The sequence below is a fragment of the Tilletiaria anomala genome (assembly GCF_000711695.1).
Source record: "Tilletiaria anomala UBC 951 chromosome Unknown K437scaffold_56, whole genome shotgun sequence".
Lineage (NCBI taxonomy): Eukaryota > Fungi > Basidiomycota > Exobasidiomycetes > Georgefischeriales > Tilletiariaceae > Tilletiaria > Tilletiaria anomala.
In genome coordinates, this window is record NW_013546966.1 from 88,210 (window position 1) to 114,831 (window position 26,622).

The window sequence follows — 26,622 nt, forward strand, 5'->3', positions numbered from 1 at the left end:
AGGAACATAATACTTGGAACGCTTGGTTGGGTGCCCCAGGATTGGTGGCGATGAGATGATCGTTGTCAGCGCCAAGCCCCCCGCCGACCCTCCATCTCTCTTCTTGACGACAATCACGCGCACGCGATGACATCTAACGACGCTCGACGGTGACACGTTCCCCCCCTCCCCGCCCCCCTGGAATCCTTACGCTCCGCTAGACAGCACACGCCTGTCTCTCTACCCCACTGGATTCACGATCTGTACGACCTCACGAACGCCCAGTATGCCTAGTACTGTACTCTTAGATAAGGGGCAAAATGCCCAACAGGTCAGCGCAGAGCCCGAAGAAATAGCCGAAAAGGTCCGCATGAACCTCAAAGCCTCCGTTCTTCCCGTCGCACGTCAGTGTGGCCCAGCACCTACGCCGGCACTTCAAGGAGAGCACAATGAAGAAGGTGGAGGTCATGCATCAGTTTATCCTGATGGATCACGACCTGCACTCCGGTCGACGCGCTCAGTCTTGTACTACCCATCTCAAACACTTGCGGCTCAGTCCAACTCGAAGCCTTTTGCCCGCAGCGCCGCCAAGAGGGACAGCGTGCAAGCTCTCGGGTCCATTGGCCACTTGCAGCATCTCTACTCAAAGCGGGGGCTGTGAGTAGTGTGCCCCTTCTCTCTATGAAAGTGTGGGTTATGCTCACGGTCCTTGCTGGACATGCTGCACTCTACAGAGTCGGCAAGCATCCACCCATCCATGCGAGAAGACAGGCTGTACCTGCCATTGGTCTCTCCCTGCCTGAGGAGCACAAGAATATCAATGGCCAGAGAGCTGCTGCATTGAGGAGGCTGTCTTCGCGATCTGGGCTGTCGTCCGACGATGAACGATATTCGCTTGATGCTTCTGGGGCGCTGGACGAGGAAGAGGAAGGGCCGAAGCCGTCGGGGTATAGGCTGCCTCCTTATCCCCACGTCGACAAGCCCGTAGAAGCAGATTACGAAGCTTTGCGCCCCACGGCAGTGCAAGCCTTACAAACCCTTTCCGACATCTGGAGTCCATATTCCAGCGGAATGGTATTAGCGGCCGGGCTCCTGCGCACGACACGCGCCTCGGTCCGGTCTGTACGCGCCTACCTGGTCGCGCTGCCGCCGGACGTGTTCCTCGCGCCGACCCCCTTTGATACAAATGCCGAAGAAGGAGGCGGCAGCAGTGCGACGCACAATGCGCAACTTTCTGCGCGTCTGCTTCTCGCGCGCGACCCGGTCAGAGGCAAAGATCAGTATAGGCGCCGACATCATGGTGGACAAGGACTTGGACATGATCGGGATAGTGCTTCATCGAAGGCTGCAAATGCGCTAGCAGGTCAGGCTACCCCTGCCACTGTCCTGCCGTCGGCGTCTGGGTCTGGATTCTTGTGCATGTCATTGCCCAGCCTACCATCATCCAAGCGCATGGGCAGCATTAGCAGCACAAGCACTGCAAGCGGTGGCGATGCAGGTGATTCCCTCGGCATGAAACGATCTGTCTCCGCCAGCTCGGCCGTGCCGGCTTCCGCTTCTTCGCGCACTTCTGCTGCTGCTGTTGCAAATGCTGCAGTGGCCGCTCCGAAGCTTGTGCCCCAGATAGTTGAAGAGGAACAACTCGCAGCGGCGGCACCGGCGCTCCGTACCCTTGGCTTGCTGCGAAAGGTGACCGTCGATGTGCTCGGTATGCTCGAGGATCTGCGTGATGGCCTCTTGCTGTCGAAAACTTGTATCAACGCGCCTCAGTCTGGCGCCCTCGCTGGGGGTGCAACGGACTGCAAGGAGGTTCCGACGCTAAGCATTTCTGGAGCCGTCGCTTCCACTGACGCTGAAGATGAAATTGCTACGGGCAGTGGCGGTGGAGTGGGCAGAAACGACTTTGGCAGAGACGACTCGGTCGAGTTGCCTGCCACGCCGACATCGACCTTCAGCGCGAGCCAGCCGGAACTGTTACCTACTTCGGTGTCAGTGCTGCACACGCGAAGCACCGCTTTCTGCGACACATCTTCCCTCAGCTTGGCGTCCAGTGACGCGGACGGGAGTGTCAGTGACGGCGAGGATGTGTCCGGCAAGAAGCAGCGCCTGCAGCATGCGCACGCACATGTGAATGGAGCTGACAAGGACTCGCAACTCGAAATGCAGCTGGCGGGTGTGGTGCTGAGCGTGCAGGGTCTGCAATCGCAGCGTGCGATCGTCGAGCACTGGTGTACCCTTGCGGCTCATGCCATTCGACTCACGGACGAAACGCTCGATCATTGGAGATTCAAGAAGAGCAGCAAGGATGGTCCAGGTCAAGCAGCGGGAGAAGCAGCCGCGGCAAGAGCAAGATCGGCGAGTGACGGTGTTCACAGCAACGGCGAGACAACAGAGAGTTTCACAAGCAATACAGTGAAGGGTGCACCGCAATCGTCTGCTGCCATCGTGCGTGCTGTCGCCGACTATCTTCCCTCCACACACTCGACCGCGCTACTACGAGCGCTCGGCCCAGCCTCCGACTCTGACTCGCCTGCGAACAGCGACGAAGCACTTGCGATACTCTCGGATGGATATCTCCTCTGCCTCGCCTTCAATGCTGTGCTTCGCGCTTCAAGCAGCCCGTGGGGTCTGATCCAAGCGAGGGACATCCATGATACCCAGAGCGAGCCGGCCAGGGTTGAAAACCAAGCTGCCGACAGCGGTTGCAATGCCACAGCGCAAGGCCACAGGAAAGCAAGCTGGACGTTCCGAAAGACGGATAACCTTGCTTGCTGGGCTACGTCACTGCGCAGGCGGTATAATGTTAATCTCGGACAGCAGCCGCACCATTACCATCAAATGATGGCATCTGTGGGAAGCAAAATGACCCCTGCAGAACGGCGCGGCGTCAGCGAAGCCTCGCCATTGACTTCTGCGCTCACTTATGCTGCAGCAACCGCTGCAGCAAAGAAAAAGGCGGACGCGGCTAAACAATCCGCTTCTGCAGAAGGTAGCGGCTTCAACGCCGCTCTCGTCGCAAAGAGGGAGTCTGGCTGGAAGGAGGCACTCCTCGTTGCTGTGACTGCGTGGCTTGACGCGGTCGCAGCCGAGCAGCAGCAGGAGATGGCATCGACACACGCATGAAAAAAGCATTGATATATACGCAACAATCCACTTAAACCCAGCATCCCTTATTCACGTACAGACTCGGCACTCTTTCAAGCTTACAGACATCAGGATCAATACCTCGCATCAGTTCAGGCTTAGCATACATACACCAGAAGCATGTAAATTATCCAATACATACGAGCACGTGCACCCACAAGAGAGCCAGTCACATCGCATCCCCCACCTTTACTTGGCTGTACCCCTGTAGCGCTGGAAAACATTGACCATACCCGTGCCCATGTTGGCCCTGGCAATTTCGGCCTCGCTGCACCATTTGCGCGGCATATCTGCGATCTTCTGCGCTTGCGACGGCTGCTGCTCCTTGTCATTCGCAGCGCCATCGGCCCTTGCGTTCGTGGCGTGCAGCTCGTGCACGTAGATGTGCATGTTGAGCACGAGATGCGAGAAGACATGCTGGATGACGCCGAGCGGCGGCTTTTTCACCACGCTGACATTCGCTCCTGCTGAGAGCTTGGTGCTGCTGCGAGGGTGGTGCAGGTGCTTTGCGACGAGCGCACCCACGAATTCTGCTGCCATTGCCGCTCGCTTTTGGGCTGGCGGTGGTGGCTGGTCGTAGCCGAAGGACAAAGTCGGGAACTGCCACATGTTGGCAAGCAGCCCTTTCGAAGGCCGCTGTTCTACCAGGATCTGGCCACGGGTCCTAACGCTTCCATTACTACACGCTCTATCGGTGCCATCTGTGCTGCGCGTCATATCTTCGATGATGCACACAGCGCAATTCTCCTCCTTCACTTTGGACTTCTCCACCTTGAGCGGCATCAGCTTGACGTGTGCTTCGACAATGCTGCTGAAAGCCTCGACCTGCTCCGCCTGAGCTTGAGCTTTAGATTTCGCTTTAGCATTCGAAGAGGAGCTGCTCCTGCTCATATCTGAACCAATGGCTTTGCCGCCGAAAGAAATTGTGCTCTGCTTCAGCTGCACGTTCCCAGGATCTTTGGCTTTTGATGCCTTGGCCTCCGACTTGTGGCCAGGCAATGCAGGGCGCTCTTCGAAGATCGGCACTGGAGCACAGACGCTGCACAGATCCTCGAGGTCCGGGAGCGGCGCCTCAGCGCGAGCGGTGCTCGAGTTGGAAGCTGCGTCTGCCGCGAGCAAGCCTTCGTGGTATGCACGGCAGGTGCTCTGGATCGGACATCGGTTGCAGGAGGGCTTCGGAGCACAGATTGTGCTATAACCTCCGAAGCAATGTCAGTAAGGGCGGCCGATCGACAACGAAGACATAGTGAGCTTGCGCGGCTCACCTTCCCAGCTCCATCAACGCTTGATTCCAATCGCCAGGAACAGAACTGCGCTGCAAGGCCTCTCTGCCGAAGACGCTTGTGCGCTGCTCCTCCTCTGACAGAGCGTCTGCCTCAACGAGGCAGTCCAGAGTAGCTCGGCGCACGATGCGCCTTGCTGCTTCCCACAAGACATCTGTGATGGCCTTATCCTTGCTGCTCGCAAGTAGGCCCATCTGGCGCGACAAGACACGGACCACATTGCCATCGATGATGGGGACAGCGTGGCCAAAGACGATGGAAGAGATGGCGCCAGCTGTGTACGGCCCGACGCCCGGTACGTCTCGACTGAGGTCTTCTGGTAATTCAGGAAGCATACCCTGCAACTTTTTGTCGTTGACCACCTTTTTCGCCGCTTCGTGGATACGAGCCGAGCGCGAGTAGTATCCTAAGCCTTTCCAGGCGGCCAGGACATCCTGGGCATCCGCTTTGGCCAAGCTGTCGATGCTGGGCCACTTGGCAGTCCAGCGATTAAAATATTTGACGACGGTGGCCACACGCGTCTGCTGCAGCATCACTTCGCTGATCCAGACGCGGTACGCGCGCTCCTTGAGCGCCGTGCGAATCTGCTCCTCGGAAGAGTCTTCGTCGAAGGGGTCGATCCAGTCGGCTCGCCATGGCATCTCGCGATCCTTCTTGACACCAGCATACCATTCCAGGAAAGCCGAGCGGGCCTTTGCGCCAGCACCGTCCGATGTGGAATCTAGCAAAAGCGGATGATGGTAGTCGAACGCGTGCGACCGGACCGGCGGCAGGGCAGCTGCACCGTCTGACGGGCGGTCGCTGCGGAAGATGAGGTTGATGAGGGCCTTCCCGCCCAGTCCGCTTCCATCTTTCTTCGATAACTTCGGCGAAGCAGTCGAAGCCGAAGCTGCCTCCTGATTTGAGTTCTTCTTTTTGGGTGACGCGTTTCGTTTGCGCTTGGGCGGTGCTTCGGCATCATCTTCACTGTGATAGTCATCGTCGTCGGACCCATCCACCGACAGGGAAGAGTCCGTGTAGCTGTCGTGGTCTTGCAAGACTCGAGGCTTTGTCGGCGGCGGCGATGACGTCGTCGTTGCCTTACGCTTAGCTGCTCGCATGTTAATGAGGAGTTGAAGTCCAGATGGGTCCCTCCCCGGCCACAGAGTCCCCCGGTATGCTGCTACATCGATTCACGGCACCTGCCGATCGAGCAAGGTGATCCTTGTGTGGTTCCCCCTCCCGTCGCATCGAGCCATTCAGGTGTGGTATATTTATTAGCCGTTCCGCCCAGCCCCGGGCGCTAACCCTTATTTTTATATTTCCCACAATAGGGTTGTTGGCTTTCGTACCGTTAGGCGTTGATGATTGGTACCTTGACAAGGGCTTTGAGTCTGTTCCACTCCCGCTGTTCTAGGTACGAAGCAACAGCCTCTTTATGGTACGAAATTTAACCATCCTGCGACGCCCATTCGCGTCACCCATCGTGCACACTACCCTCGCGACGCCCCCTGCAGCACCCCTACGCCGAGCTCTTTGAACAGCACCGTCAGCATTCTATACCTGCTTCCACGCATCCCAATGCTTTCAACAGCTTTGTGTGATCTACTATGCAATTTTGCTCTCTAGAAAATATCTTACCTTCCCCACGTCTGACTGATTAGGCCAGTATTCATTTCGCAAGTACGCACACCAGATTCCTACTCACGCCACAGGCACTGCGTCAGCGACAGGGATAACCACCGCATCATCATCCGAAAAGTTGATTTGCAACAGGGAGTCCCCCTACAGTGCCGGCGATGATGACTAGCGGTGCCGCCCATGTATGAGTAGACCATGCAGAAAGAGCACGACGTGGATCAGCAACGCCGCCGACAGAGAAAGAGATGCAGAATGGATCAGCATACTCAAGGAGCACGTATGAACATGCAATGCCTCGTGTTGGCCGATCTTGAATCAACAACCCTTTGGGCTTGGCCCTTGTCTTCACTATAGCATTTTTGGGGTGACTGAAGTTTTGGTTGTGCGACCTGTGGAGTCGTCAGCGAGTGCTCGACTATAGAGTGGATCCAGCTGAGGGCATTATGTGAAAGGCGTAAACGGTATCATTCTTGATACTTGGCGGTGAAAATTTGCACGACCCGTGCCTAAAGCGACGTGACACCGGTGAAGGCGGAGCGAGAGCCCGCGGATCGTACACAGCCATTGGAGAACATTACGGTGACAACGTGTCTTCCATGTTTGATACTTGCCTCTAGGCGCTATGAGACCATGTAATTGTGGTTGCTCGACGCCAGTGAATGCACCAGCGGTAGCCCAACGAGCCAGGGCTGCTACCGGAGAGCATAACATGAGATGAGCTTCCACTGAAGAGCTTCTTGTAGGAAGAGACAAGCCTTGTAATCAGATGAGTGAAGTGAGGGAACATATTGGAGACATCTTGAATACAAACCCTCAGGTGGGTGAGAGCTGGAGCGAATGTTATGCGGTTGAGAAGATTCAATGCGAGATGTTTTGGGCAAAGACTTGAAGGACTGTAAGTTGGATGAAGTCTCGGATGAGAGATTAGCTGCGACGACTGATACGTCCGTCGGCCATTCGAGGATTATCGTGCAGGCACGCACCGCAGCAGAATGCAAGGGGTCCGCAGGGGCAGCTGACTGCGGTGTCGCGACGCGACGCGTCTCCTCGATGTATTTCTGCACACGTGACTCGTTTAGGAACGCCTAGCGAAGCCGACTTGGCCATGTCAATCACGCCGTCGTGTTTTGTGGAGTTGCGTACCACCCCTTCCCCCCCATCCTGGACTCTGACCATGCAGGCAGATGTGTTCCACATGCAAGCAAGGGCTAGGGAGCGGATGAGGTTGGAAGCGATGGACTAAGCGACTGACTGGCTGTCGATTTCGATCCATCCCCCGCTGATGGCCGCAAAGCTGAAGTGGCAACTGCCATCGCCGTGGCCCCACCGACCACCGCTCGTCCCTGGCCCCTAGAGCAGAGCGCGTCGAACATCGATTTAGAGGCCAAACATGCGGTACATCTCCGCTCTCCTCCTTGGGATCTCACACGCAGTAGCATATAAATCAGCGACAAATCCAATTACCATCTCGACCGCAGCTGCGAATTCAAAGGCAGTCCCACCTGACTGGGCCAGAATTCAGTGCACAGATGGAGGCATCCTCCCCACGCCGACTTACGGGGACAGCGGATCCATTTTCACCGCCTGCGCCCAGCTCGTCATCGACGCACCAGTCGAGCAGGTGTACAATGCGATCATCGACTTCGGGTCCTATCCCAAATGGAACAGCTTTGTTCCCTTGGTCAAGCCTCGCGACGGCGCTGTGCTTTCCGATGTCCGCGCCGGCCTGCCCATGACCTTCCACAGCGCCGGTCTGGCCCCGTTTGGCCTTAACACCACAACGGATGAGCGCGTGACCGTATTAGACCTCCCGTCCTATCCTCGCCCTGCCTCTGCGCTGGTCGTGTGGCGATTCGACCCGGCTCTCGGAGCCACCTTGATCCAGGCGGAGCATCCCAACATTCTCACACATTTGCACAACGGCTCGACGCGTTATATCAGTTACGAGACTTACTACTCGCTCGGTTCGGTAGCCGTGCAACTCTTGGAAGAGGCGAAACTCAAGAAGCAGTTTGTCCAGCAGGGACACGACTTGAAAGCGTATGTTGAAAGGATGAGCGCTTGAGGGATACTCAGCCTGTCAAAAGGACTTGCTTGAGCAAAACGGCGAGGATGGTGATCCACCCATTGCTTGGGGACCGCATGTGTAGCATGTCTTTTACGGGTTGGTCATATACTCGCTACTGGCGGGCGTTGGCATCGCCCGGCCATCGTAATGAAGCACAATCAAGAGGAAACACGCCCTCTTCCTTGGAAGATTCCATGTGCAGGTTAGAGAATGGATATGACTCTGCTCTTTACTGTCACCAAACCATGGATTCTGGAATCGGTAGTGTCCTGCAAAAGATTCAAATTGGTGTGCGTGGTTGGTTGCCGGTTGCAAATTGCACCGTATCACTCGACTCCATCTTCCATGTGGCGCTCACCGATCACACAACTCGAATGTATGTGTACGGTCCACTCCACGATTACCATCTATACACAATGAACTTTTTTGTCTCGTGATGAATGCATATGTGCATGACTGGGCGTGGATATCATAGTATCGCCATCCGAACGGGAAATAGTGGGCTGCCAGTTGACGCTGCACATCGGTATGCTCATTAGAGGCGCCCACGGCTTGCGCAGCTCGCTTTCTGGCTGCCTTCGGTAACGTCGATCATGGGCAACGCCGCGAGCACAAACACCCGCCTCGCCGGCTTCAGCAATCTGGTCGGTGAGTTGGGCAATGATGTCCAGTATGAGCGCTCCATGGGCGACTCTCGCTTCCTCAAGGCCATCAAAGCTCGACATTCCAGCGGGCCGCTCGTCGTTAAGACGTTCTACAAGCCGCCCGAAGCCGACGCAGGCCTCAGCCTTGACGACTTGGTCCGGCGTCTGAAGCAGGAGCGTATGCGCCTGGCGGATGCCCCCAATGTACTCGCCTATCAAACTGTCGTAGAGACCGACAATGCGGGATACCTCATCCGCCAATGGCTTGCGAGCAGTCTGTACGACCGCATCAGCACACGCCCGTTCTTGTCGGTCATCGAAAAGAAATGGCTCTCGTTCCAGCTGCTGCAGGGCATGGCGACGGCGACCGCCCGCGACGTACCACATGGTGATCTGAAGTCTGAAAACATCCTCGTCACCAGCTCCCTAGTGCTCTATATTTCTGATTTTGCCAGCAGCATCAAGCCGACGTACTTACCCCTGGATGACCCGGATGACTTTGGCGTCTTCTTCGACACTTCTGGTCGCAGATCATGCTACCTCGCACCAGAGCGCTTCTTCGAGTCCACATCCAAGATTGCAAGGGACCGTGCAGCTCAGCGCACGGCAGGGCAGAAACGGGCGAGTGCAGCCGCGACAGCCGGCGCTACCGCCCCGACAGCTCCGAGCACCTCTCCGAATTGGTCCGCGACGATGACTGATCCGTACAACATCATTCTTGGGAACGGAGGACAGACCAGGCGTGAAGGAAATGTGACGGAGCAGATGGATCTCTTCGCTGCTGGTTGCGTCATTGCAGAGCTCTGGCGAGACGGCTCGCCGACGTTCACACTCAGTCAACTGTTTCAGTACCTTCGAGGCGCGCTCGATATCGAGCCCGTCCTTGCTCACATTCCCGACACTCACGTTCGGTCGATGGTCCATACGATGCTCTCAGTTAATCCTCGCGAAAGAGGGACATTCGCGGGCCACCTCAGACAGCAAAGGAACGCAGCGTTCCCAGAACTCTTTTACGAGTTCTACTATCCTTATCTCACCAGCCTCCAGAGGAGCTCGGCTGTGCCAGCTCAGGTGCCGAGCAGCGCCGCTAAACCAACACTGGAGGCTGCAGCAGTGGGTTACGCATCGATCAAAGCTGCCGTTACTACCGCGACGCAGGAAGGCGAGGCGGAAAGCGAGCAGAGCTCAAGGCGGACAGGATATGCGCCTGCGACTGCCTTCTTGCACAGCGAATCGGACGAGCGCCTCGAGCGTCTGTACGAAGATTGGAGCGTGATCGTGGAAAAGTTGATTGACCAGGATATGGAGGCGCATGGCGGACAGCGCTGGTCATCAGCGGAGGCACAGCTTTCAAATCCGTCCCACTTTGACGACCCACGTCGCATCGCCGATTCCGTCTACCCCGTAGCCCTGCACATTCCTGGAGTTCCTCCGCAATCTTTACGCGTCAGAGTTAAGTCACCGATACATGACGGGCCGGCTCTCATCTTGCTATCCATCATTCTCTCCAATCTCCGCAATGCGTCACGCCCGTCGATCCGTAAACAAGCGCTTGAGATGGGCATGCACTTGGCGAATGGGCACTTGACAGATCTAACCAAGCTTGATCGCCTCCTCCCGTACATCATTGCACTGTTCGACGATCCTTCGCCTCCGGTCAGAGTGGCCGCGTGCTGCGCTGCGACGCAGGTCCTAATGCTGGTTGATTCGGTCAACGCGGCGAACGCCACCATCTTCTCCGAGTATATCGTACCGCATTTCAGACACCTCGCATCAGATCCATCCGTCTTGGTCCGGACTGCGTATGCTGCGTCACTCGCACACCTCTGTAACGCCGCAAAGGACCATGTTGCACGCCTGCAATCCGAGGAGCAGGAGTCGCACAGTGCTTCCAGAATCCTCGGCGCCGATGCAGATCTGCACGATAGCCAGTTGAAAATCCTGCACAACTTCTTCCAAGTGGAAGTCGTCTCGCTACTCACGGACCCGTCCACCAACGTCAAACTCACGCTGCTCGCAGACATCGACAAGCTCACCACTTATTTTGGCGCCGTCGTAACGAACGACATTCTCCTGAGTCACATGATCACATACCTCAACGACAATGACTGGCGCTTGCGCGAAAGCTTCTTCGAAGCTATCTTACACGTCGGTACAATTGCGACAAGTGGCAGCCTGGAGAACTACATCTTACCTTTGATGCTACAGGCACTCAGCGACGAGGAAGAAGCCGTCGTGCAACGGGTCCTCGACGGGCTTATTGGACTCATGTCAATACGCAAGCTACCCGACGCAAACATTTATGAGATCATCGAGTCAACGGTGGGCTTTCTCTGTCACCCGAACTTATGGCTACGGTACCAGGGTGCCAGCTTGTTGGTTGCATGCATGCATCGCATGCACGAGACAGAGCGCTGGGCTTTCGCATACCCGCACCTACGGCCACTCTTATCAGCGGATGTACCAGATCTCATGGAGATTAGTCTTCTGGAAGTCCTCAAACCTCCTTTGTCTCGGCTTGTCTTCAACAGCGCAGTGTCATGGGCTGCCAAAGTCCCATCAAGTCTGTTCTGGAAGTTTCCGGAAAATGCCAAGAGGGTTTGGCCCATTGACAACGCTTTAGGAACACAGGGACTTGCCCTCATGGCTGGTTGTCGTGGTTCTAGCATACCCCCGCTTCAAATGCCAAGAAACGAGGAGTGAGTTCTTCGTCTGCACTCGCACTCCAAGCCAAGGCACCAGTTTCTGATGCCTCGCTTTCTTTGGACTCCCCAAGGGACGATGGACAGATGGACCGTTTGAGAGCCATCGGAATGAGCAAGGATGATGAAATCAAACTAGTTGCTCTCCGCAGCGTCGTGCGGCGTCTTGCGAAGCAAGGAAGGTAAGATCTGCAGTGACACCTTGTCGCATTCAGAAAGGCACTGATAGTCGAGCCTTGCGCCCCTGCAGTGCCCAACTGAAGGCGGTCACGATGATAGAGGGAAGCACACCGGCACCGCTGATCTCAGAGAGATATGGAGTGGCTAAGCTGGATGGGGTGAACTCGCAGAACATCTTCTTTAACTCGAAAGTTACGGCTCGGCAGGTTCCAGGGAGCCGTTCGGAAGAAGCGTCGGTGGTATCCCGCTCGTTGGCCTCGGATAACGCCGGCTCTTTCGCGCGGCAGCTCGCTCGAAAGCGAATCGCCGGAAGGCTGGCAAGTGAAACATCTCACCTCGACTCTGATGATGCCCGACGACAGCGGCTGCAGATATTCTTGAACCCGGATGTCATGCTCTCAAATGAGGGTCCGAAAACAGGCGATGCTAGGTCGGAGACGACTGTCACCCATCATGTTGGCTCTCAAACCCCTCAAACGGCGAGCGTTCCGGGAAGATCAGATGGACTCCTCCACGTAGAGTCCAGCATACAGGGCTCGAGTGACGCAATTGATGCTGCCGAGGCGAAGAGCAGGCAACTTGCAGCCGAAGAAGATCCTGTCTTCAGCACATACGACGGCAAAGATCCATATCTACGTGCTCACCTCGAATTCATGCACCAACACCGATCACGCATGCGCGCCTCTATCAACAACATGAAAAGAGTTCAAGGATCGCGAGCAAAGCCTAGGCTTTCCGATGGCTCCTCAAGATACGGCGCGCCATCCAACACTCGTCCAGATGGCAAGCTCGTTGCGTACTTCAATGAACACACAAAACCAATCACTGTCATCGTGGTTTCGCCTGACCAAGTATTTTTCGTCACTGCGTCTGAAGACTCAACTCTCCGCGTTTGGGACACTGCCCGACTGGAGAGAAACGTGACATCGCGATCAAGAGCGCAATACACCGGCCACAATGGCGGTGTCACTGCCTGCATCGCACTCTCACAGCCGAGATGCTTTGCAAGCACTTCCAAGGACGGCAGCCTTCACGTCTGGCGGATCGAAATAACCAACTCCGCGCAATCCATGCCAAAGTACGCCTCTCGTCCCAAGCTGGTTAGTAATTTCCAATACAGCGATCCGTCAGAATACGCCACATGCATCTTTGAATCGACACATGAATGCGCCGCGGCGCTTGTCATGGGCACTTCTCGTGGCAGAATTACTGTCGTTGATCTAAGGACGATGCAAGTCTTGCGCACCTTCCGGAACCCGGTACACACAGGCGCAATCACGAGTACTTGCGAAGATCCTCAACGTCAATGGCTATTGAACTCGACGGAATCAGGGCACTTATGTCTATGGGACATGCGCTTCGGCTTACTCATCCGAACATGGCCTGTCTTGGATGAATCCCAACGCGCGTACTATCGCATCACCCGCTGCACGAACCATCCTCGCCCGGATCAGCAGAATGTGGTGCTCGTGGGAATCTCCTCACTGGGCTTGAGGCCTCCCACTGCCATCTCGGCATCCATGGTCGAAATCTGGGATATTCAGAGCGCAACAAAGCTCTCATCTTTCGAAGCTCGGTCCAATGAGCATAGCGCGCGCCCTTCCCGTACAGCCTCTCCGGCGCCACCCAGGCACGATGTGGTCAACACTCAGCCAACGGCTTCACAAGCGATTGAGGCTTTGCTCTCCGGGACAGCAGCTGGTATGCAGTCTGAAGACCCAGGCTCCTCGCTGCTTTCGCTCAACCCCATTCCGGATACGCTAGCTCTCTTGGCGTCTATCGATGGCTACCGCTCGTCAGCCGCAGCTGTTCAAGGTTTGGACCGAGACTGGGTGGACGCTGGAGTTGTGGCTCGTGGCGCGGGCCTATCGTCAGCGACTTCTGCAGGGTGGCTGTTGACTGCTGGTAGGGATCGAACGATTCGTTGGTGGGACTTGGGCAAGGTAGAGCGATCGAAAACTGTCGCGCCTGCGATTGGCAAAGACGACTTTCAGTGCGTACATTTTGGCATCGTGTATCTCCACGTACGAAAGCTGACTCCGCCAACCCTTCGTACAGAAGCCGCAAGATAAACGACGGCTGCACGGAGTACATTCAAGTCACACATCCAGCTGTGAAGCCCACACGATCACAACGATCCCTGTTGCTTGCTCCGACACAAGCAAGAGATTCTTCAGAGGCGATGAGCACCCATCGAGATGCTATTACCGCTCTTGGCGTGCTCGAGACACCTTTCCGGTGCATCATTGCAGGTGATCGTAGCGGCAGAATCATGATCTGGGAATAGGGCGTTGAACTCATAAGGTTTCCAAGCGAATGCAATTGACAAGTGTAATGCTTTTCCTTTACACGCCGCCGAACACACTGAACCTGAAACGGGGAATGCGAACGGCGTCAGCAGCTGCCTAGCTTCAGCGACGCGACACTCCCAGAGAAGGCTCACTTGCGGACGATGCTCGGGCCGTGCTCCTCATAGTCTTCCTTTGAGTGGCAGTAGTTGTAAAAATCGGGTAGTGACCCAAGAAGGGAGCCTCCATACCAAACTGCGTAACGCTGCATCTTGTGAGAGATGACATTGACTTCCATTCCTGAAGACCGCATCAAGCTACCGCTAGCCACCTCAGATGCTGCGAGTCTCTGATCGACGATAGCACGAAGATCCTTTCGTAAACGCGAGCCGAAGTGTTGAAACATGGTAGATCCGCCTGAGAGTACGATGTTCTATAAACGTACGTAGATGTACTGTTGCGTTAGCGAAAGCAGTAAAGGTGGAAAGGGGAGATAAAGATGGCAACCACACCTTGTAAAGACCTCTCCGGACATCGATCGGACTCTGCTGAATCACACCATCAACAACTTCTGGTAGGGGCGTGAGGAAATCTGACGAGGCGATTTCCGGGTTGAAGAAGATCTCAGGTGCCAAGAAGCGCTCGTAGCCCACATCGACACTGTATTTCTGAACAGCCGCAGTTTCAGTCTAAAGTCAGCAGCTATGAACGCGGGGCGTAAACTGTGCAGTAAACCTACCCTTCCAGTGACGGCATGTTCGCCTTCGAACCGCTCAAAGTACTTCAGCGGATCCTCATCATACCGCCGGAACTCTCGCACAATATCTTGGCACACGTAGCTGATATAGGCCGCTGTGTAAGTAAAGACAGCATGGTACAAGTCCTCTTTCGATCCAAGAGAACACACCTGTAATCCTCCTTGATCCTCTCGGCGACGCGGCGGCTATCTTCTGGCGGTATATTGGCTGCCTCCCCTCTCTCTCTGAGGAGCTGTTGCACAAAGTATGTGATATCACGTCCAGCGATGGGGATGTGCTTGATCGCGCTTCCGATGACATATCCTTCGGCCTGACCAAGATATAAAGGGCCGAAAGTTAGATAGACTTGAGATGAAGGTGGGTGGTTGCGTTACACTCACAACTGGGATAACATGGGTGACGCCATCACCACTGTCAATGACTGTTCCCGTCAATGTTCTGTCTGTGACCTTGTTACTACTCCAACTGGCCGCAAGCGCAAGTACAGCTTGGACAGCGATGTACAAGCCTTTGACATTGAAAGACTCGAACATGATCTCTGCTGTGTTCTCGCGGTTCTCCGGAGGATTCAGAGGAGGTTCCGTCTAGGAGAAGTCGGTGATGAGCACGTCGTTGCAATTGCAGCATCTGTCGTCCCTTCGTAAGAAAGACTCACGAGCATAAAGTAATGATCCTCTGGCTCTGCTCGCAAGTATTTGAAGATGCATTGCTCCCAGTATCGCTCCATGTGATCCCAGTTCTCAATCAGGCCATGCTTGATCGGCTGGTCGACCTGATAGCTTTTCGCATTCGCGTACGCTTCATCACCGATGTAAAAATCGAGATCCTCGATCCCTCTTTTGGATGCCAGCGATGAACTTGCGGCAGACGCAGTCGACTTGGTGGGTACCGAGTGTCGGGACGCTGTGGACGCGGCGCTGGCACTGCTCGTCCGCGTGGCAATCGCAGTCGGAAAGACAAAGGAAGGCTCTGAATTGCCAGCGAACCTGTTCTCGAAAAGCGATTCCGTTTTATGAGTCAAAATTCTCCAACCCTTCCAGGACTAAAGGCGCTTACCCGATTTTGGAGAACCCAGTGCCGTTGTCGAGGATGACAACGTTGGATCGTGACATGTTGCGCTGCGATCCCCCCGATGATATCACCGACACGAAGCTCTTTCTCAAGTGAATTTGGGCGGGAAAGCACTACCGCCTCTCTTTACGCTTCCCGCGATCGTCTACTCCCTTTCTGGCAGTCTCTGGGCCAAACACTGACGTATCTGAAATAGGATGGAGTGGATGGTAAACGTTGGGTTAGACCTGAAGTGACGAGGGACTCTCGCTGTGGAGATACATGCCCGTGCAGACTTCATCACGATCGCGATTGGCGGATGTGCGGCACGAGAACAGTCACGTGGCTCACTCATAGATTATTGGGCTGGCTGGTGCGCGACCTTCATCGCCCCGTCAACAAAACCAAATGCATCCTGACCCATTAGTCACATAGTTGCCTGTCTGCAACACATCCCTTTCATTCATAAAGGTACACCTTCCCCTCCCCAGTCTCGGTATGAAAGCTTGACACCTGGAAGAATCAATCCCATGCTTGTGGGAGGTGTGGGATATGGAAAGGAAGGCGAAGCATGGTGCTTCTCAAGAGGCCAGCGGACTTTGTTCGCTCAGGTAGTTGTGGAAGGCAGGCTCACAGGCCATCTCAGCTTTTCCCCGAGCCATTCAAGCGATGCCTCTGCAGAAGCCTAAGAGTAATACGGGACTCGATCAATACAGTTGCTCAGCATTGAATGACTACGAAAGCCTCTCTCTATCTATGCACCGCCTTTCACCAAAGTCAACTGCTGTGCCTCGAGCGATGCGAACGGAGAGAAACCCCCGCTCCTGGAAACATTCACCAAAAGTCAGATTCGAGGTGCATAGCGTCAGCAGTCAGCATACACCTGGTGCTCCTGAATTACGAGATTAAAGAAGCTTATCGGCCAAGTACAAACGCTGTGTGACGAACAGTGCGGTATCGAAAGCCCCAACGTTCCTGCCCTTGACTACTTTGAGCTTGCATGTCGAATACATGTCACTAAGTCGGGCAAGCGACTTTCGATGTACATTGCGACATATTTTACTGTGCATCACGTCTAGTTCCCTTGTTACCGGCAGGTGCAAGCTAAGGCAACAAACGACCTCTGCCCGACATCGGAGTTAATCACGTGTTTGACTTCACTGTCCAAATCCGACCGGCTTGCTCTGTCACAACGCCGTCGTGTCAGAGGCGATTGGGGTCATACGATGGGTACGCGCAATTTGGTTTCTACAACTAGCAGCTCGGGTCAACAGGGCTACGATTCCATTGCTGAAGACACGCGCAAGGCAGCCGCTTTTGCTCTTCGAGCCGGCCGCTTGGGCCATCATCGCTCAGATATATACGTAAGCCTGGCACGTCATCGAAACGGCCACCTTCGACAGCCGACATGCCCCCTCCTCACGTGTAGAAATTGTTGCTTTTGCCTGACCCGGTTCTTAAAGCATTGCTCGCGATGTAACCGGGATATCTGAGAGAGGGATTACCATGGCTATGTCCGAGGCGGCGGTGTTGATCTAACATTTTTGCTTACGAATACCTTCATCAGAGCTGAAGAGGCACAGCCCTCTTAGAAGACTAGCAGCAGACTGTCTACGATAATCCCGGCATACATGCTAGCTTGTCGCAGCTCTGACAAAAGTGGAACAGGGTCCATAGGTCCCGCCGGGCAGGCCTCGTTTGCCAATCCGGGAGCCCAGTGAGTCAGAACGCCCTGACGGCATCGACCTGATCGATCCAATCGGCATCGTACACATCTCGTACTCTTGTGTACAAGCATTGAACACCCACAAAATGGTCAGTCCGGCCCCATCTGACGCCTCCGATCAAACGGCGACGATTAGAAGGCTGGTAATGGCTCTTGTCCCTGGCGACATGAGTGGAGAAGCCATTTTGGTCTCTCGATTCTGCTATCAAGTAATTCCACGGCGATGAGCATGTTGCAGTTTTTGGCCCATCGTTCCAAATCGCTGGGAGGGGTGGTAGCGGTGACCAGTGCATCCGGGTTACTTGTGTTGCTAAAGAGGAAGCGGAACAATATATCCAAGACTGCACCATGCTCCTCGCCGTGAACGTGTTTGATAGCTTTGGCACCGAGCCAAAAATTGATGCTATGCTATTTGGCCGATGAGGGGCAAGGTGTTTCGTCTCAGATTTCCGGCCGCGCTGACTGCGCTGGGTCGAGACTCCAGAGTGACTGTCATGCTTGTGTCGTTGATGACCAAAGGCTTCATCAGTCTTCCAAGCATCACTGTTAGCTCAAAAGCGTTAGCGGGTGGAGGCTTGGTCATCTTGTAGCTGTTCAGCGCTTGAATATGGGTGTGAGCGCGAGATGTATGGGATGCGCTAATCGGGTTCACTAGGCCAATAGAACCAGTGTGAAGAACAGCATTGACCATGTGTTGCTCCTTTCCTCCGACACTTTACTCACGGATGCACCGGAATTGACGATTGAGGCTTCGCGTGGCGGGACTTCCAGAGAAGGCGTGCAGACTTAAGCCGCAACTCAATCGGTTGCCTATAGAGCTGTGGAATGAGGCTCTTCATGATGCCCTTCAAGAGGACGCTTGATGTTGAAGGTCCGAAGACCACGTACGCGGAGGAGGACAAAGGCAGCTCTTCGCTGTCTGTAGCATAGTACTCCGCCAAAGTGTCATAGCTTGAGGCCTCACAGCAATGCACTTCAAGCTTCCGCTTATCGACATTCAATACCAAAACAAGGCGGAGAGAGTACGTGCTTCGAAGCCCAGTAGGGTAATAACGAGGCGCTCGCATGTCACCTGAGTCTCCATAGGTATCCATTTCACCAAAGCTTCATTCTCATCGAAAGTGAAAACGACAAATGTCGCACTGCCTCCAAGGCATACGACCCGGTGTACAAAGTTCAACAGTGCGGTCGCGAACGGCACCAAGAAGCCTTGACACGAGTGCGTCTTACACAACCCACGAATGATCAACTTTCTTCCAACGATACTGGATAAAATAGTTTCCGTGTATCATCCAGCCTTGTGAGTGATGGTTTCTGGCGTGCAGGAGCCGCAATAATGCATGGGCACATTTACTTGGCATTCGTCTACTTACTAGTCAATTCATCTGTGCTCACTGCCACTTTGAAACAGGCGGTCGGTAGGCTGCCAAGGAGCGCCAGACTACTCTTCAACTATCTGGACACTACATCGATAAGCTCCAGAGTTCTCTCGTTTTGCTTTCAAGGGTGCTGGGCCAGAGAGTATACTCTGGCACCTCTACAAACATGTTCGCGCATACTCTCGCATTCGCCCCTACCAAGTTTCCGACCATGGATCACCAGTAACCGCATAAAATACCCTATCGTATAAACACTCACATCAATGCCTTCATGCGTTGCGCCTTTGTATTATTTCCTCGAGCTTTACGCCATTTGTATACCCATACAAGTAGTATTTTTCTTTTATTGATATTAAGTACAGCAGCAGCTCCACCCTCTCGAAGTCTGTACAAAAGGTCCGGGTCTCATGTCACTCGTTGCCACACATTTGGATTGGACTTCAGCATTGCACCTTCCGCCTCATAAGCTCCACCGAGCGGGCGGGTCTCACTCTCCACTACCGGATTCATCGGAGCAATGCAGTGAGTAACAGAAGCAGAGTTCAGTATCTGCCACCACAATCTCAGTTCTCAGGTCCAACAGCGCAAACAATGGAAAATTCATGTTTGCGCGCGCTACTGTTGCTAGCATCACCAATTCTCCCCCTACCCAGATCAGCATCTTCTAAGGCTATAACACGATGGTTACGTTAGGTAGCGCGCTTTCACAGCCCTCAGAGCCGCCCTACGGCAGCCCTGCCAAATGGATCATCGATTCCAGGGAGATTCCTCGTGTCCCCTAGAATACGCGCCTTATCTCCGACTTATGTACACCCACAAACCAGAAACCAGGCTTCATGCTACCCGCTGATAAGCGGCAGATGTAAAGTTCAAGATGTTAGCATAAGCAAGCACAGCTAGTGGAATTCGGGACGTAGTGTCTAGGTCATAGTCATACTGGGTCTAGTCCTACATAATCAACCCTAGCAGATCCATCATACTCTTCATGCGCCTGTTTCCTGCAGCTGAAATCTCTTACACTCTGGAATGGTCACAAGTTCGCTGAGAAGCTGATGGCGGTAAGCATGAAAGCTGCTCTGGTGATGTTGTGGATTGAGGCCTTCGTCTCACGTCTCGACTGACTCCATAATCTTCGCCAGTTGCTTCGGTTGCTTGCCGCACATTCGCTTGATGATATTAACGTTGAGATCAATTGGATCCAGACCCTCCCTTTCGGTCGTCGTCGAAGATAGATGATCCAAGTGGCTTTCTGGAACGATGGAGCCAGCCTGCTTATTGTTCGTAACAGCGCTGATATTGCGGCTATTAGAGGGGATGGCTCATTTCGACTAAGATAAAATGCGCCGGGGCCCTATCCTACTTGAACATGGCGTAGCCACTGGCCGCTGCGAGTTTGACTCCACTGACAATGATGAGGTCCCGCTACGTGCATTGGACCTCAAGTGCATTCTTGAGATAGATGTCGACGACCTTATCCTTGTCGCTCTAAACCCGATCGGACCATAGTCACCCTTGGTGACTGATTTCATTGTGCCGCTCTTGGGCAGCACGAACAGCATCGTGACCATAAAGGCAGGTTTATGCAACATCAACCTAGCTCTCCCTATCATACAGGGAACCACCACCGCAGCTCAGAACATGTAGGCCTGAGCAGGTCGTCCAGATACAGACGGTAGGTCATGGAACCGACGCCTAGTTTACGCAGGGCGTGACTTGCGCCACGCGACCTGCAAGGCGAAGGGCCTATCCATCACCGACATTGATCACGCATGTGAAGCGTGCGCGCTCGGAAAAGTGGCCCGTTCCCATACATCACCACAAGGGGATAAAGCAGAGAATGGAATGTATTTGAAATGGTGCAAGCGGACATCATTCGACTTATGCCGTTGGAGAGCATAGTTAGCAATCTCGATTTCCTGACCTTTACAGATGATAGGTTGTGCAAGGTCTGGATTCATACACTGGCAGGTCGCAAAAAAATGGATCAACCCAAGCAGAGGAGGCGGACAAGCCTATCAAACCCATCCTCTCGAACAACGCCGGCGAGCACATTGACATGCGGGTGCCGGAACCTCAATGCCGCGGTATCCAGCTCAAGTGTCAGCCCCATACGCGTTACAACAGTACGGTCGCACTGAACGCTTCAAACATTACTGTCCTCAATATTGTCCGACCATGGAACAGTGAGTCGAAATTATAACAGCCTTGTAGGGTCAGTTGGTCGCAGCAGCAGTCTGCGCGTACAATTACCGCGCGCCCGCATTGTGCGTTGCAATGGTCGCATGATATCCCAGATTTCAAAACAAGCGTACCGCAATCACAAACTATCGATCGACCACCAGCGCGCAATAGATCTAACGGCCTACTTTGTGTGCAATGGAGCGCTCCAAGGCACCAAATTGGACGAATGCATGATCAAGGGCGTCTTCGTCAGATAAGCCAGCGCCATGATGTACTGTGTCTGTCTCCCTAGCCTCAAGTAGCCAGCACATTGAGCCTCGACATGTCGGGAGTATCGCAGCGCTCGACAGGCCTGCACGCACTGATGAGGAAGAGCACGGAACCGTTGGCTGTTAAATCACTACCAGTGATGCTCACAAGGCAGCCATGCTAGAGCATATGCGGTAGGTGAACATTGCGAGGAGCAGGAACAACGACCGGGGCAGCAACAGGCACCAACGTAACAAGTCGAGGGACAATCTTTACAGAAGCGCGAACAACCCACTTTAAGAAGCAAGTTCTGGCGCATAGAGTTATCTTATCAGCCACTGCTTCCCCAGATCCAGCAGAACCTCGCGCTTACACAGAAGCCCTGGAAGTGATGCCGCTGACAAGTAAAAGACGAAGATCAAAAGCGACTCGATAGCCTCAAGAATAAGAAAATATGAGTCAAGGCAAAACCACCATCGAGATGTCGAGTCGTGGGCACAAAATGGGTACTTTAGGTCAAACGCAACGCCAATAGTAACGTGCAACCGTATAAAGCGGGACTGGTAGCCAGGGGCTTCTTGTGGATCGAGAGGGAAGTTCATCATGTGGTATATGTACCCCTCTCCCTACTGGATCACTCTTGGAACAGTAATCGCTCTTTCCGCCATTTAGACGTTGAGACTGCCTAGTCAGTCCTATGGTGATTGCGAGGAGGAAGTCTACCGCGAACGACCGACAGGAGTGCAGCGCTCAGTCAACAAGCACTGGTATTTGCGCAAGAGCATTTACGGGTTACAGCAAGCAGGTCGGAACTGGCACACTAAGCTCGACGTAATCCTTCGGCAAATCAGCCTCACCAGTGGCAAGGCGACCAGTGCTTTTACAAGGGTATGATCGATGGCAACTTCACGGCTTATGTCAAAGGCCTCATCATCCAAACTGAACAGCAGGAGACGACCTTCGACCACGAGCCCAGCTGCTCAAGTTCTTCCTCATCAAAAACCTCAGACCACTTCAGTACTGCCTCGGTTTGCAGATCCAACACAGCACATGCACCGGCAGCATCTTAATCGACCAGGCGGCCTTACACAAAGTCGATAGTTCGAAGATTCAACATGGCAGATTGCAAGGCTGCCGTAACTCCGGCCTTCAATGTACAGGATGAAGTAGATGCTGGCATGATGATCGAGGCCTGGCATTTATACCCTGGGACATCGGATCGTTGCCCTATCGCGCACTCGAGACACGGTTGGACCTGGCTTACTCGTCGTCCCCATGTCATGCAGGACAGTGCAAAGCCGACGGCAGCAGCTTAGCAGACTTCCAAGAGGATCATACGATACATTCGACAGACCTGAAACCTCGGGGTCGAGTACAAGCGCACCAATGGTACTAACCGAATCGGCGTCTGTCATTCAGACTGAGCAAGCAGCAAGGACAGGAAGTCTATGGCGGGCTTCGCATTCTCCATCTCATCGGGTGTCATCAGCTAGTTATCGTGGAAACGGAACAAAGTCGCACTTTCTTCACAGGAGGCAGAGCCGATGGTAGCAAGCGAGGGAGCTTGCGCGAGGGAGCTTGGCTACAGAAGCTTCTTCAGAATCTGCGTACTCCAACGAGAATGGCTATTGAAAGTACGCAAGAAGCAAGCACTACCACGTCGAACTCAAGTATACACGGGAAGCATATCGAAGCTACGCAGCCCATAGAACGCTAGCAAGCATCATGAAAGGCTCGAGAGCAAGGAACAAGCTACAGTGGCTGCAGATGAGAGCCAGCACCTTGTGGATATATGAAAGGTCATACACAGCGCCCAGAGCTCGTGTAGCGTAGATAACATCGTGAGGTCAGGTCATCTTATCTTGGTCGTAAAGAACCATTCCTTCAATAGATGACAAGTCAGACGTGAGCAAATACGTTGAGAGCTGGAAAGAAGAGCCCAAGTCTTATATCAGTGCCTGCCTCAAGCCTTGGCCCCGCTCTAAAAGTACGAACTTTTGCACAAGGCACTCGCCAGTTGCTGTCAGCCTCCATCGCTCGGCGTGTTTGCTCTAATGGATCAAGGCATGCACAAAACGCCAGGCCTTGAGATCACGAATGAGAATGTGGGCGATGGAGGCTGACAACAACCGGTGAGTGACGACGGGGTTGGGGCCAGTAGCACCAAGAATGTCAGGATCCGGGTGCAGGAGGCGCAAGGGCTCCCTTGTGTCGCAGCCAAGTCCGAGGCGCTGCTTGGAATTGCTTAAACATCAGTGGGCATGGAACAATGAAGCTGCTATCTCGATGAGAGTGTTGACAGGTGTAATGTGTTGCGTCTTGCAACGCCTCGGCAGAGTGAGGTCTTAGGCTGGAAAACAAAGGGCACTTCAGCTATGCCATTGTATGTGGCTTTCTGGCCAGCGATGTACTTAACGGTGACAGCACGGGACTGTCGAGTCAGAAGGCGAGTCGTCTTCTTGGTGTCGCTGGTGAATGCCGCACGGCTGTAGTCAATACGGGTTGACATAATAGATCGTGTCGTGGCATAGTCGGATTTTTCAGAGTTGATTGGGCTCATAACCTAACGCATGTTAGAGCCAATGATTAGACAGTCCGTGCAATACGATCTTAGAGTATGAGGACGGTTCGTGGAATACGACATCTCGCACGGCGAACTTGTGAACAGTCGTACAGGGTGCCGGGTCTATCAGTAAACTCGCAAGGCGAAATGGCGTACTACGCGAACCGTCGCTGCATTAGCTCTTACATGTGTTAGACAGAACCCGAAGCGTGTTCATCGTATTAATGTCAGTAAATCCAGTGATCTGATGCAGGAATCAACTGCAAACGAGGCGGCAGAAGGGCTGCAGTGGCATAGGCTGAGTGGCTGGCCGATATTTATAATGCCAGTGTAGGTTCGTTCTATCTTGGTTCTTGACACATTGGGCAGCGAGCTCGCGCTTGATGCCAGCTTGATGCCCTTAATGATCCTCGGCGAGGGTTCTGGGGTCAATGCATCGTCCATATAGTTGACGAACATGCATCGCCGCGCTTGAAGACTCAAGACTCTGGCGTAAGCGGTTTCTAGTTAAGTCGCAGCGGGATGCCCTTGAGATGCTCCAACAACACATTGCTGGACTGATGGAGATATAGACGATGGGACGCAGCTCGCAAAAAACGTTGCGTGCCATCATTGAAAAATGCTGTTTGTTGCATGTTCACACCTCCAAAAAGGGCCGTTCAGGTAAGCTTTGGCTGCACCAATGGAGTGTATAGGCTAATTGCCCTGGGCGACGAGAGCTTAGACGAACCGGATGGAGGCGAGATGGCTGACAGGAGAGTGGACAGAAAAGTAGTTTCCGCCTAACTTGCTGATCTCCTCGATGGGTTAAAACAGCTTCTATTTTATCGCTTTTCAATTCTCTTCTTTAAGCTTGAAAGCTCACTATCTTCCGATCGCCTTGCGCCACGGAGGAAGGTCATACACCCCCCAGACTTTGCGCTGCTCTAGGGAACTGAGCTTGGCCTTCATGGCATCGTACCATTGGTTGAACACCTCGCACTGCTTGGCTTGTCGGAGACTCGTCGGCTCTGCGCGTGCATTTACGTACAACAAATCTGTGCGCCGCAAAGTTGGAAACAATTTCCGCGGTCGGATCAACAAGATTTGAATCGCACAGCAAATGCCTTTATTGTGCTTCATCATCGCTGCTGTCCACTAATCGTATGACTTCAACCTTCCTTGCGATAGGCTTGTGTGCGGCACTATTCCGTGCGAAACCTCCCGAAGACGGGCCCAACGATAATGGGCCGATCAAACCAGGTTGTAGAGTGAAACATTCGTCCTTTGGCTCGAGCTTTGTCTTGCTAAACTCCTGGGCGGGGGCTTCGCTCGAAGTGCTCGAAGTAGCCCCTGCATTTGTACAGCTGGGCGCATTCGGATCCTGATCTTGAAGGCCTTGAAAGCTGCGAGCCGTTGAAGTGAGCGTACTGCCAGCCATACGTCTTTCAACAGCCTGCAGTCTCTCATTCCTGGCCATTTGAGATTGCGTGCGCTTGTATTTGGTTGGATATGCGGTTGATGAATCGTGAGGCGACGCTTTGGCATCATCAACACGCCTCCCAGCCCCTGAAACTCAACAGCCGAGCAGTCAGATATGTCACATCACCAAGAAGTGAGACATCGAATCGAATGCATGCCTCACCCGGGAGAGCCCTTCTTAGTCTCTTGGAGAATGTTTGCTCCGTGTTCTTAGGCGTTTGCGGCCCAGTGCGCAGCGACGGTCCTTTGAAGCCTCTCCCAGGCCGAGAGTTGCCCGATGGGCCAGCCTTAGGTGGCTCATCTTCAGCAGCAGCAGTATTTCGAATGGAGGAAGATCGTTTCTTGCTATTTGATCGGCCCTTCCAGACTCCCTGACGGGCCCCTCCGCACAAAGACGTCGTAGCTGCTCGTGATAGCTCCTGGCTGACCGCGGTCTCATCTGTGTGCAATTCGCCATCAGACAATCGATAGCCGGACTTTGCGAGGGACAGGATCATAGAAAGCTGTCAGCAGTTTCGCCGAACAGAATGCGTGATTGTCTCAACCACCTCACCGACCAGAAACCTAGCAAAACCAAGCAAAGTTCTTAGCGCAGGAATTGGAAATGATATGTGGGGCGCAACTTACCGTCTCCAAAGTAGCCTTTGAGAATCAAGGCTTCCACCTTGGCTTGTATCTCGCGCGCCAGCTCCGTGTGGGGCCGCAAGTGATTCATCTTTGGTCAAAAGCGATGAGTGTCAGCGTACAAGGTCTCTCTCCTTAGACCATGACAGCTACAGCGACACACACATGTCTGATGTGGGCGAGTTCGTGCGACATGACAAACGCAACTGTGCGCAGTGAGAACCAGCCGCCATTGGGCTTGCGCAGAACAAGCTCGATTGATTCTCCTGCATTCCAGTTGCGGCCAGCGAATTCACGATTGTATTCATACTGTGGCGGGTGCAGAAGGCGGATTCAATTGCTGCTTTGCTTCCCGTGGAGCACAACAATGAATACGAGCGCATACCTCTACAAGGCTGTTGACAGTAAGATGGAGGTCTTTCATGACCGGTCGAAAGAGGGCGGCAACCTGCAGGAGCCGCTGCTGTGCTTCTGCTGAGTCTGGTAGGTCTGGAAAAGCATGGACGAAATTAATGTGCGGATTACGACTGGTATCGGGGTCATTGAGCCTTAGATGGACCATGCGGGTAGCTTTTCCGCTTGGAGATTTGATGTCACACCGACCACTCTAGCGCCCTGGCGGGAATGGCAACAGAGCGACAAAGCCTGATGTTTCGTAAGAGATTGCTGCGTGTTGAATTGTGTTTGAGGTCAATCGGCACCCCCTGATGCGAATGTTCTCTG

At 53.9% G+C, this 26,622-nt stretch overlaps 6 protein-coding genes across 6 annotated transcripts; 3 read left to right on the forward strand and 3 right to left on the reverse strand.

The window, feature by feature from the left end:
- Positions 1-265: 265 nt before the first annotated feature.
- K437DRAFT_294999 (uncharacterized protein) lies at positions 266-3,289 on the forward strand (the record flags this gene model as incomplete). The annotated part of the gene is made up of 3 exons (XM_013387137.1): positions 266-383; positions 501-636; positions 714-3,289. 3 exons carry the CDS (start codon positions 266-268, stop codon positions 3,100-3,102), a joined length of 2,643 nt encoding a protein of 880 aa, XP_013242591.1. The 3' UTR covers positions 3,103-3,289.
- Positions 3,290-3,312: 23 nt separating this feature from the next.
- On the reverse strand, positions 3,313-5,506 carry K437DRAFT_263396 (DNA glycosylase; the record flags this gene model as incomplete). Its single annotated transcript, XM_013387138.1, has 2 exons — positions 3,313-4,315; positions 4,389-5,506. 2 exons carry the CDS (start codon positions 5,504-5,506, stop codon positions 3,313-3,315), a joined length of 2,121 nt encoding a protein of 706 aa, XP_013242592.1.
- Positions 5,507-7,213: 1,707 nt separating this feature from the next.
- K437DRAFT_257277 (uncharacterized protein) lies at positions 7,214-8,303 on the forward strand. Its single transcript, XM_013387139.1, has one exon. It carries the CDS (start codon positions 7,417-7,419, stop codon positions 8,089-8,091), a length of 675 nt encoding a protein of 224 aa, XP_013242593.1. The 5' UTR covers positions 7,214-7,416; the 3' UTR covers positions 8,092-8,303.
- A 223-nt stretch (positions 8,304-8,526) lies between these two features.
- On the forward strand, positions 8,527-14,136 carry K437DRAFT_274746 (uncharacterized protein). The gene is made up of 4 exons (XM_013387140.1): positions 8,527-11,437; positions 11,515-11,622; positions 11,691-13,613; positions 13,679-14,136. The coding sequence occupies exons 1-4, from the start codon at positions 8,688-8,690 to the stop codon at positions 13,905-13,907; spliced, it is 5,010 nt and encodes a 1,669-aa protein (XP_013242594.1). The 5' UTR covers positions 8,527-8,687; the 3' UTR covers positions 13,908-14,136.
- Positions 13,921-15,940, reverse strand: K437DRAFT_257280 (putative ARP3-actin related protein). Its single transcript, XM_013387141.1, has 8 exons — positions 15,723-15,940; positions 15,322-15,652; positions 15,047-15,250; positions 14,816-14,976; positions 14,648-14,747; positions 14,421-14,576; positions 14,064-14,341; positions 13,921-13,990 (listed from the first exon to the last, which is right to left on the reverse strand). The coding sequence occupies exons 1-8, from the start codon at positions 15,776-15,778 to the stop codon at positions 13,966-13,968; spliced, it is 1,311 nt and encodes a 436-aa protein (XP_013242595.1). The 5' UTR covers positions 15,779-15,940; the 3' UTR covers positions 13,921-13,965.
- An 8,982-nt stretch (positions 15,941-24,922) lies between these two features.
- On the reverse strand, positions 24,923-26,461 carry K437DRAFT_268967 (WLM-domain-containing protein; the record flags this gene model as incomplete). The annotated part of the gene is made up of 6 exons (XM_013387142.1): positions 24,923-25,362; positions 25,439-25,751; positions 25,829-25,839; positions 25,903-25,990; positions 26,065-26,208; positions 26,285-26,461. 6 exons carry the CDS (start codon positions 26,459-26,461, stop codon positions 24,923-24,925), a joined length of 1,173 nt encoding a protein of 390 aa, XP_013242596.1.
- Positions 26,462-26,622: the final 161 nt, after the last annotated feature.